This window comes from Phoca vitulina, unplaced genomic scaffold (genome assembly GCF_004348235.1).
Source record: "Phoca vitulina isolate PV1807 unplaced genomic scaffold, GSC_HSeal_1.0 scaffold19, whole genome shotgun sequence".
Classification (NCBI taxonomy): Eukaryota; Metazoa; Chordata; class Mammalia; order Carnivora; family Phocidae; genus Phoca; species Phoca vitulina.
The window spans coordinates 30,879,166-30,891,517 of record NW_022589722.1 but is presented as its reverse complement, the minus strand read 5'-3'; the positions used below and the strand labels follow the sequence as shown (position 1 = coordinate 30,891,517).

Below are 12,352 nucleotides of genomic sequence, written 5' to 3'. Positions count from 1 at the left end.
GACATTATGTGCCTCTTGATGAAAGCATGTATCATCAACAATAAAACATTACTGGGAAAAAAAGACATAAAAACCTAACCCAAATCTGAATAGCTCTCTGGAATTAATTATCAGTCACAGGAATGCAAGGAAAAGAGGAATGTGTTAAACACCACCATGAAGATAAAATCAAAATCCAAACTGCAGAAAACTCTACAGGTAGAACGACCCAGTTTCTTCAGTAAAGAACTAGCAAAAGGAAAAAGGCGGAAAAAAAGAAGAGAAGAAGGGCAAGAAAGGGGAACATACACATTAATGGATATTTGAGATACAACAACAGATTGCAATGTATGGCCTTTGTTTGTATCCTGATCTGAAGAAATAAACTTGAACAAAATTATTAGATAATGGGGCAAAAATCTGAGTATTGTTTACTTGATATTATAATTACACTGCTAATTTTTTAGGCGTGCTAACTGTAGTTGACTTGGGTGTGACTCATCTTTTAAAGATACGTATAAAATAATGCACTGATGAGACATGCCGGAATTTTGCTTCAATCCAGGGCTGCTGCCGCTAGATCAAATTGGGATCATGGATGAAACAAGAGCGGTAATGAACAGAGAGCTGCTGACGTGGGTGATGGGGTTCAGGACGCTTTTTTCGCTTAGTCTGTTTGAAATTTTCCATGATAAGAAGATAAGAATAAAAACAGAGGGTTGGAAGAGATCATGTAGATGTTTCTTTCCAGCTCCTAAATTCTATGGTGTCAAATGAACTAAACCCAAAAGAAAATTAATCTAGCTCCACCTAACACATTCCCAATTTTAATCATTAGAATCCTTTTATTAATAATGTGCTTCTAAGGAACATCTGGAAACCAATAATGAAAAAAAAAGCCAGGAAAATGATTCTCTTAAAAACTAAGAGGAATATTTGAAATGCCCTTCTAGTATTTGTAAGTATTATACAACTATCGTCATTAAATCGGGCACTGGGGAAAACAGACACAGGCACATCAAAGGAATGAGCCTCTGCAGTGGGCAGAAGAGGGGGGAAAAAAGATTAGTCTCCTGTCTAGATCATGTGTCTGGGTTAACTTTACCCTTTAGTGTCTTTGAACTATTTTATAATATTCTAAGTTGTAGAAAACTGGTAATAGTGCAAATGACTCTTGTCCACAGAAACGTACATTACTTGGGTCTGGCTGGAATGCAATTAATTACTGCCTTGTGCACAGACCACTGTTTGCATCTATGGGTCAGATCACTCCAGCATTCCTTCATCGTGTATAAACACGTGGCTCTCTGAATTCTTTGATAGCTGTTAGTATCTCACTGGTTCTCTCTGTAAAACGTCAGAAACACAGAAATGGATCCAGAAATATACAAGAATGTAATATATGACAAAGGTAGCATTAAAAATAGTGGGAAGGATGAGATCATTCACTAAATAGTATTGACACAACAATTAACAGCTAACATTTAGGGAGCACTAACTATGTACCGATCAGTGTAGTAAATGCTTACGTCAAAATACTATTCATCTTCCAGGCAGAGAAACTGGGGGACAGAGAATAAGTAACTTTTCCAAGAGCACACACCAGTAATAGAGGAAATCAGGATTCAAACCCAAGTGGTCCTTTACCAAAGATTATAGAATCTTGGATCATCAAAAGACATAATCTGGATCTATACTTCCCTCCTTGCTCAAAAAACAAATTCAGTTAAAAATGTGGACCAAATACTGAAAGAACTAGAACATACAGGTGCATATTTCCACAATCTAAGTGGAGATGGTTTTACTAAATATGTAAGAAACTTCAGAAACCATAAGGATAAAACTGGTAAGCCTAACTAGATTAAAAACAAAAATACAAACTTCTAAAAGGCTGAGAATACCATAAATAAATTCAAACAAAAAATTAACTATGGGGGGGGAGAAGTTTCCTGTATACATGACAAAAACATTAATCTTCTGAAAATGCTCATTAATAAATGTATTTTAAAAGGTAACCTAATATGAAAAACAAATGAACATGCTGGACACTGAAAACAGTTACAGAGAAATGGGCATTAAATCAGAGTAGTGAAGGGCTGCAGACCCATACACTCCCATGTTCTTTTGGTATGGCATTTACAAGTATTTCTAAGCATCTTAAATAAACAGACTCTCTGACTCAGCGATTCAACGTCCAGGAATTTACAATTCCAGATTTACCATCCAAAATTGCAAAGATATCCACGCTGCAGCATTATCTGTAAAGGTTTGAGGAAAACCCTGGAAGCTACTAAAGTGTACGTCGACAGAGAACAAATGAGGAAATTCCGTCTCCTCTGTCTAGTGGAATTCTGCTCCACTCTGAGGAAGAAGGAGATGAAGGCACATAATGTGTTAAATGGAAAGATGTACAAGACACTTCAGGCTAGGCGAAAAAAGAAGTTGAAGAATAAAAAAGGTAGTACTGTAAAAAAAAAAGAAGAAGAAGAAGAAGAAGAAACGAACAAAAAACAGGTGTATACTTACAAAAATCTCTGAGAAGAGAAGAAAAAAGTATATGATGATATGTCCATAGAAAACAGACAGGGGCTGGGCGGGAATGAGGACTTCTGCTTCACTGACTTCAGTGTGAATTTTTTTTTTTATTTAATAAGCAAATATTATTTGCACAGTACAAATATTTAATCCCTTATCAGTCTGTGGAATGAAAGATTACCCTTTCTTATTCCACAAATATTTATTAAATACCTACTATATTAACAGATATTATAACATAAGTTGGGGAACACAAGGAATAAAACAATGAAAAACCCACCACCTGAGGATAATTCTCGTAATAGATGAATACAAAACTAGAAACAAAATACGAAACTAAAAAGAATTTATTTAACTTCCAGAGGAAAGGCCAGGCTCCCTACAAGCAACAAGACTAAGGCTCGAGATAAAGCTGAACTGAACCCTAAGTCCTACAAGATAAATTGCACATTAGCACCGAAGATAACGTTCTCAGAAACTGGAGACAAGCACACAAAAAATACCAAAGACAGAAACACATACGTGAATGTGAGATCCTCAGACTGTTTCTATTAAGGAAGACATGAAAAAAAATCCTCAGGATTTTAAAACCCAACAATTATACAAATACACAATAGATGACCCCAAGTGACAATTTTCACTCCAATATTTTGGCCACAGCATTATGAGACCCTTACTGGATACCTTGTCCTAAGAATATCACAACTGGGTAAATGCAGAGGTTTTGCTGGTCTGCTGGCTGTGGGGAGATGGAAAAGGAGGCAGGAGCAGAGAGCCCTGATCTGTGGCCTTTGCTGATTTCCACGGTAGAAATACTTCCACCATGGCCGATTTCAAGCTACCAAGAGTTCAACAGTCAGCTCATGGATATCTGAATATTTAACAACTGACTCTCAGAAGTCCGTATAGCCTGGCTGCAGCATACCACTGGGTATATGGTATATTAAATATTGGGGTTAGAGGTCTTCTTAAAAACTACTGTAGCTTTTTAAAAAACGTCTAACTTAAAGGAGAATACATATATACTAATATGCACAAGTCCTGACTTTTATAGATCAATTTTTTTTTAAGATTTTTTTATTCATTTGAGAGAGTGAGAGACCGAGCAAGAGCGAGAGCACGAGCAGGGGGGAAGCTCAGATGGACAGAGAGAAGCAGACTCTAGACCAAGCAGGCAGCCCGACACAGGGTTCGATCCCAGGACCCTGGGACCACGACCCGAGCCCAAGGCAGACGCCTAACCAACTGAGCCACCCAGGCGCCCGATCAATTTTTTTAAAAAGTGAACAATGAATCATGGAACAATACATCAAAAACTAATGATGCAATGAATGGTGACTAGCATAACATAATAAAATAAAATTTAAAAAAACAGTGAACTATTTGGGCTTTTCAAAAGGAAACTGTCTACAAATTTCTATTTATTAATATATAGTAATTATTCCCCTTTTAGAGAAAAAAATTCTTGAAAGAAAAATATAAATTTTCCTCAATATAAAAAGTTCCATCAGGTAATTTCTTACTACAATACTGAAGTCATCTATACCAAAAATGCCACTGCCTTGAAAAAGCTTAAAGCTGTGGTTTAACAAGTACCAAGTTTTACCTCCTTTTCTGTCTCCTAGAGAATTAATTTTTACTTTTTCGAAGCACAGCTCACTGCTCCTCCTGCTGGAAACAGAGGCAAATCTATCTCCAGAAAGGAAAGGCATCAGTGAGTCAAGACTTGGCCTCTCCTATCACAGAAATGAGAACTAAAATACCAGCTCTGTCAGCGAGACCCAACATGGTCTGTAGGACACAGCACAGAACATCCATAGCAAAGTAACCTGGAAAAAAGGTACAGTCACAGAGAAGGAAACTACTGTCATGGTAGAAGAGTCATAACCATGGCCTGCATTTACAGAGGAAGTTAACAGGTTCGTGGCATCACACACACAGGATCCAGGGAAATGTGAATGGATCCAGAGATAGTGGATGGAGCCCCTTCCCAGCTATTCACACCTCTCTGCCCACGGGAGTCACTCTCCACCCATCACTCCCATCGGCACAGAAATGTTCATATCAGTGTTCTTGCGGTACAGCTGACATGCAATAAAATACATCCATCTGGAGCGTACCGTACAGAGTTTTGTCAAGGTACACAGCTATGTACCACATTTCTCTTACCCAAAATGTACCCTCATATCCTTCACAATCAAATCCACCCCTTTACTCCAGCCCCAGGTGACATCTGATCTGCTTTGTTTATATCAGTAAGTTTCACCTTCTACAGAATTTCAGAGATGGCATCATTAAGATACGTTCTCTAGTCTGGCTACTTTCAGGAGGTATGTTTGGGATTCATCTCTGCTGTTGTATCACGAACCCATTCCTTTCTACTGCTGAGTAGTATTCCAGAGAAAGAACTATTCTAACTTTAAGACAGAAGGGAAGGAAGATGGGACAGACAAAAATAAAGAGAATTTCTCAAGTGTGAAGGATGTATCAATGCTTCCATCCCCTTAGTAAAGACTGGAATAATCCAGGGCGGCCTTGAGGAAAGTAAAACAAAAAAAATTACTTGAAGAAGCTAGCCAGGATGGTGTATGATCGGGAATGTTTTGTAACGACAGAAGAAACAAACGTTCTGGAAGGCAATTTAGAAATACAAGCTTTAAAACTGGATTTACCCCGGGGCTCCTGGGTGGCTCAGTTAGTTAAGCGTCCAACTCTTGATTTTGGCTCAGGTCATGACCTCAGGATCCTGAGATCAAGCCCAGCATCAGGCTCCATGCTCAGCGGGGAGTCTGCTTGAGATTCTGTCTCTTCCTCTCCATCTGCTCCTCCCCCATCTCAAGTGTGTGCACTCTCTCTGTCTCCCAAATAAATAAATAAATCTTAAAAAAGAAGAAAAACCCCACAAAACTGGATGTACCCTTAACACCCAGCAATTCCACTCCTGGGTTAACAGTAGGGAAAGGTACAAAGATGGAATTTCAAAGACATGTACTACAGCACTAACTAAAGAAAACAGAAATAAGAACAACCAGAACGTCCAACCAACAGCTGGACAAATAAATTACGGCAAACTCTTCACTTCTAATGCTACACTGACTTTTTAAAAGACACTGACAATGTACTGTTTATTCATTCCGCAAATACTAAGCGCCTACTGTGTGCACAGAACTATGAACATAACAGTCGAAACTTCTACCCTCATAAAACTTACATTCAGGAGAAGAAAAAAGAGAAACTTACAAACAGCACAGCATGATCTCATTTTTAATATATGTATGTTTGTGTGTGTGTGTGTGCATGGATGCACACATATATTTGATGTTATCTGCCTAAAAAATATGTTAACTAGAATTTGTTTTCAAGTCATTAACTCTGGATGGTAGGAATGAGGGCACTGTTTTTCCTTGCCGTATTCTCTTAACTGTCCTCGTCCATCCGGGTTGCTGTAACAGAATACCACAGACTGGGTAGCTTAGAAACAACAGACACTGATGTCTCATAGTTGTGGACGCTGGAAGTCCATGATCAGGATGGCTGGGTTCTGATGAAGGCCCTCTTCCAGGCTGCAGATGGCCGACCTCTCGTTGTGTCCTCACGCGACAGACGGGGCAAGGGATTCTTGCAGGGTCTCTTTATAAGAGCACTAAATCCCAATACTGGGGGCTCTACCCTCAAGACCTACTCCCCTCCCACAGGCCCAGCCTCCTAGGACCATCACCTTGGCCATCAGGTTTGCAACATATGGATTTGGAGGGGAGGAGACACAAACATTCAGTCCATAGCAGTCCATTCATTACTTACGCAGAATTTTTTAAAGTTTTAAAAAAGAATTCTCAGAGAGGGCCTAGCTGGCTTAGAAAATCTCCCTGCTCTCTCCCATCCAAGATTCTGAAATCTGTCCTCTTACCTCATCGTCCGCATGCTGCTCAGAGGTCAATTTTAGCACCATCTTGCACTGATCCACAAAAGTGCTTGCAATCAGCTCGGCATGGCTCAAAAACACAGGGATGTCATCCTTGGTCAGTGGCTCATCCCCCACTAATTTCGCAATTATGAGGTCTAGCAATGTAACTCTGTAAAACATACAAGAGTTTTACATGAATATGTAATACTGAAATTGTACAATGCTAAAAATATTGAGAGAGAGCATTTTAAGAGAATATTTTTAAGTTTCTTACTCTGTTTATAATGTCTAGCTAGGGAAATATTTTGTGCGACTAGAATGACTCTTCATCAATTACCTATTTTTTAAAATCTTGATTTCTTTGATGTGACCTGACTACAGAAACCAGCACCTTTTCTATATGCATTCCTGTAAGCCCTTAATTCAACGTTTCAGAAATGCTGTCGGATTAGGTTTTCTGACACACGCACAATGACGACAATAGCGAGGTTCAGTGGGCTAGTAACGTTTATTCACAGCCCACTACTGGGCTAACGAACTTTCTACACGCACGATCTCTGACAGACAGCTACTGTCACTGACCTGGGCTATGCTCAGCAAATACGGCTCAGTGAGGCTGACTCACCTGCCCGTAATCAGACGTGCTATGTCGGGATCCACGCACAGGATTCCACCTCTCACTGCTGGGCCACGGGCCTCAGCTCCTCACTCTACTGTCCTTCTCGTGAAGGCTGGCTTTGCTTGTTTCGTTATTTTAGCTCATAAAAACATAAATCTGAAGACCAAACCCATGCCATTTTACATCAACACTTAAATGATCCCATAAGTATTTCTATTCAACAAACTCTTTCCTTCTCTGACAAAAAAAAATGAATCCTATACATGGTAGTCTATCCAGCATAAACCAAGCACGATGTTTCCCAAAATCACACTGTGACTTGGGATTAAATGCATAACTCTCATTTAAATATTTCCAAACCAGAAAGGACATGGATGCTAAGCAAGTGGGGAAAATACACTTACAATAGGCATGGAGCATTTCTTACCAAACAAACAAAGAACTTGTTTACTGCTGGAAGTTTCAAGTACGAAATAAAACTATACCAAACTCTTCCTGTAGTTTTGCAAAATGGTGAAAAAGATCATCAGTCTGGAAAAATCACACACAGACCTTACTGGTTTTCAAAATTCCTAAAAGCCTCCAATTTCTTAGAGCAATCATTAATCCAAAATAAAACAAATAATCGTCTCAACTGAGCACAAAAGAACAACAAATAGTTCAGCATTAGGATGTTTTTGTTTTCCCTCATTCACACAGAAACTTTAAAAATGAATGGGGTCCTCTCAGGCCATAAAGCTAGGCAGGACAACTTTCCGGGAACGCTAGGGAGGAGGCCACCTAAGGAACCCAAATGTCTGCTTTAAAAATACTCCTTTTAAATTGGAATAGTGTGGCAATGATTGCTAGGTATGAGAAGTCATGAGCTCTGGTTTTAGGGAATTCAGCACCTTGTGGACTATTACTCAACAGGGCGAAGAGAAAGAAGAGATCGTGAAGGAATTGCGTGAGGTCCAAGACAGAAAAGGTAGGCCCAGCATGGTACCCAAGCTTGTTGGGAAGCAGCAGTGGGAAGGCCCTGGAGTCCCAGGGGACACTCTGAGGGAGACCTGGAAGCTGGAGCTGATAGATATGGTCAGCACAGACGCGGCCTTCCTCACAAGCTCACCGGAGGCCATCCACCCCTCGGACTTCTCCCTGCTCAGGAGCCTCACCTCTCCACTCTACTGCGTGATTATAACACGGGACAGCTAAGCAGAGAAGTAGTGTCATCTTAAGGAAAAAATAAAAAATGAATGTTCAAAATCTAAAAATACAAATCAAGTTTAAATATCACCTGAGAATAAATTAGACTTCATTAAATGATCCTACTTCTATTGTGTTCTCTGTCCATAAAAACTTCTGGGGGCTCCCATTATTAGGGAGTGGGTCCAACAATTTGGGGCCATCCCAACCCGAGTCCCCATCAAACTCTCCAACTCCCTCTACTTAGAGCCACCATCAAAAACCATCCTTCTGGTCAAATACAGGAATCACGTGTGGGACACACCACTCCAGTAGGAAACTGTTTTCAAATTCATTTATTTTAATGGCGCATTACATTTGCCGCCTCCATTTCCAAGCCAGAAACCGTATGTGTGTTGAAAGTTGAAACGTCCTGCAGAATCCGGGAAAATGGGACATGATGTGGAATGTCTTACTTCTTGCAGCTGTGTGGGAACCACACTAAATCCTTCCTTGAAAAGGTAACAGAATACAAGTGCTATTCACTCATGTATTTATTCACTCAGAAGTGAAGGGTGAAAAAGCAAGAGACGTAGTTGAAGAGGTCAGGGACTAGCCGTCTACAGTCACACATCGGTGTGAAAGTCCTGCGTCCTTAAGTCTGCCTCAGGCTACCAGACACACCCCTCAATTCAGATTCGAGCTTCTAGGATTTTCTCCCTCAACCACCGGCTGTCATTCACAATCTTTCTGATCCACTTCTGATTAAATAGTTACACAGTCTCTCCTCAAAATGAGGATTCCTGTTTCATAAAAAAAAAAAAAGCAATATATATACATATGAAGAATTTTAAGGGAAAATTCTATAGTAAAATTTTTATTTGAAAGTTATGCTTAAATTAATGCAGGCTACAATTTTAATAGCCATGCCTGTGCCGTCCTGAAATGGGAAGTTTGTTATGAGAGGACTGGAGTGAGGGGCAAAGGAGGATGGGGGACACGTGGGTGAGCAAGTTTTATGAGCAGGGCATGAAATAATACTCTCTAATTCTAGAAATAAAATGTAATTCAAATTTCAGGACTGAGAGCTCCAACGAACCATGAATTTACATTTGGACTCTCCACATATACGATCTGTTGAATGATGTGCCCACAAAGGCCAAACCTTTCATTAACCTGAACAAGCTAACCGAGACACAGGCACAAAGCTGTGGCTGAATTAATCTCACTAGTCCTTTAATAAGTCACAGAGGTAAGAAATTCTTGTGTTGTGGGGAAGAAGATCACTGATTTTGGCATCCGACAGACTGAGTTCAAACACTCCCCCAGCTACCTCTGTAACCCGGGGCAAACACCCGAACCTACAAAACCACAGATCCCAGTGGGGCAGACGGCAAGAACAACACCCATTTCCCAGGGTCTCTGGAGGATGAAATGAAACGGCTGTAAGATGCCACCTGGAGGAAGAGACAAGGTGGCAGAGCGGCAGGACTAACAGCAGCGGTGGTGACAGGGGCTGGGGGGGAGGGGGGGGTACCAGCAGCAGAAGCAGAGGCAGAACTAGCAACTCATTCACTTTGTGGTAATCCCGCACCAGGCACTGTCTCCTCATAGACTTCAATCAGTTACGGCAATTTCATGGGGCGGCTACTGTTCTTACCCTCGTTCTACAGATGGACCAGAGTTCCGCAAGTACAGGTAACTTACCCAAAGCCAGGAGCCACAGAACCACCTCTGCTGCTCGCTACTCTGCTATACAGATTATAAGCCTGAGAACCACCCAAGCGTTTTCCAAGAGCAGCTAGGTGTAATCTAGTAATACTGCAATTCATTGGGAAGGAGGACCAGAAAATCGTATAAATGCAGACTCTCCTTTCTGCTGAGTCAACCATGTGAACTGATTTTGACTCCCTATCCTAAACTTCTCACCGAGTAGTCTGGAGTCGATGAGTGGTGACATTCCAAGCACTTTCCCTCCGGAGCCACCCACACTGTCCCTGTGACGCCCCGGGGACCGCCAACAGGCACTTAGTGAACACACTACCTGTTTTACTGACTGACCCTCAAATGTGTAAACCGGGCAGCCCCTAACCCAACTGGACATTCTAACTGAGCAGGTGGGGCCACACCCTGGGCGCTCCTCAGGCGACTCTGATGTGTGTTCCCAAAAGCACCACAGTGTCTCCACAGGGGTCTCTAGTGAAGTTCCTCATCTGAACCACAGAACACAGAGAATGTTCTCAGTTCTCACAAACAAGGCATGCAGCACCATTCCAGGTGCACAGAAAAGAAGTTAATTCATTACATATCCCTGTTGAGAAAAACTCTAATCTTTTCAATCCTATTAATCTGCAAACTCACAACTGTGAACACAGAATTACCCATAACTGCCTGAAAAGGAGTCAACAGGGAACCCAAGAGCTCTACTTGACCGCAGACTCAGTGCTCCTGCCAAGACCCCTTTCCCCTCCTCCCTGCGCCCTCCCCCGCCCACACCAGCACACACACCCATCAGCACTGAACTCGTCAGGCCCCCCAGCCAATCGTCTGAGTCAGTCACCACAAAAAGCTCACACAGGCTCCAACAAGGGCCTAAAAGCATGAGTGTACAGCTGACCCCTGAACACCACAGGTCAGTCAAAAATCCATGTTACCACTTTTGACTCCCCAAAAACTTAACTACTAATAGCCGACTGTTGACCGGAAGCCTTACGGTAACGTCAGTTGATTAACATGTATTTTGTATGTTGTATGTATTATATACTGTGTTTTTACAATAAAGTAAGCTAGAGAGAAGAAAATGTCATTAAGAAAATCATAAGAAAAGGGGCGCCTGGGTGGCTCAGTCGGTTAAGCATCTGCCTTCGGCTCAGGTCATGATCCCAGGGTCCTGGGATCGAGCCCCGCGTCGGGCTCCCTGCTCAGTGGGGAGCCTGCTTCTCCCTCTCCCTCTGCCTGCCTCTCTGCCTACTTGTGCTCTCTCTCTGTCTCTCTGTTAAATAAATAAAATCTTTAAAAAAAAAAAAAGTCATAAAAAGAAAATCATAAGAAAGAAGGCTGCCTAGGTGGCTCAGTCAGTTAAATGTCTGACTGTTGGTTTCACCTCAGGTCATGATCTCAGGGATGTGAGATGGAGCCCCACGTTGGGCTCTGTGCTCAGTGCGGAGTCTGCTTGAGGTTCTCTCTCCCTCTCCCTCTGCCGCACCCCTGCTCAAGCACATGGGTGCTCTCTCTAAAATAAAATAAAATGAATAAATAAAATCTTTAAAAAAAGAAAGAAGGGGGCGCCTGGGTGGCTCAGTTGGTTAAGCGACTGCCTTCAGCTCAGGTCATGATCCTGGAGTCCCTGGATCGAGTCCCGCATCGGGCTCCCTGCTCGGCAGGGAGTCTGCTTCTCCCTCTGACCCTCCCCCCTCTCATGTGCTTGCTCTCTCTCATTCTCTCTCTCTCAAATAAATAAATTAAAAAAAAAAAAAAATCTTTAAAAAAAAAAATAAATAAAATAAAAAAAGAAAGAAGGAAGAGAAAATATATTTACAGGACTGTACTTATTTAAAAAATCTGCATATAAGTGGACCTGCGCAGTTCACACCCATGTTGCTCAAGGGTCGGCTGTACATTCACCAGAAGGAGAGGCAGTGAGTGGCCAGGACGCTGCAGGCAGAGAAAAGGACATCCGCAAAGCATGAAATTACAGGGAAGGCCTTGAGAACTGACAGAAGTTCTGTGTCGCCGTAATGTGGTAACCGAGAGCAGGGGACAGGGGCTGGAGACGAAGCAGCCTGGTAAAGGCCTCACACGCCACACCACTCAGGACACACGAGGCGGCGCCCACAGCAAGGCTCTGCCCGAGACGCAGGCGGCAGAAGGGGACTTGAGGGCTCTGAGGTTCCCACCTCGGCAGGTGGCATTCCAGGAGTCAGTGCACTAACTGGACAGACCTCTTCACGAGGAAGAAAATTCATTCACTTCCTCGTGTTTTCATCCAAACGACTTTTCCTGGCACCCTGACGTGCCAAGCACCATCTGGGAACATGGCCACCCCGGAAGAAAAAGATGGAGCCCGTGCCCTCGCAGGGCCGACAGCCCAACGGCAGGGCCACACAAGCAGCACGCGGGTGTGCAACACGCTACGATGCGTGACAAATGAC

At 42.3% G+C, this 12,352-nt stretch overlaps 1 protein-coding gene across 1 annotated transcript in view; it reads right to left on the bottom strand.

Moving 5' to 3' along the window:
* The window catches only part of ATXN10 (ataxin 10), a 163,632-nt gene that overhangs the window by 92,244 nt on the left and 59,036 nt on the right, over positions 1–12,352 (bottom strand). The window contains exon 7 of the mRNA XM_032416715.1: positions 6,422–6,587. Coding sequence (XP_032272606.1) covers positions 6,422–6,587 — 166 coding nt within the window. The remainder of the gene's footprint in view (positions 1–6,421; positions 6,588–12,352) is intronic.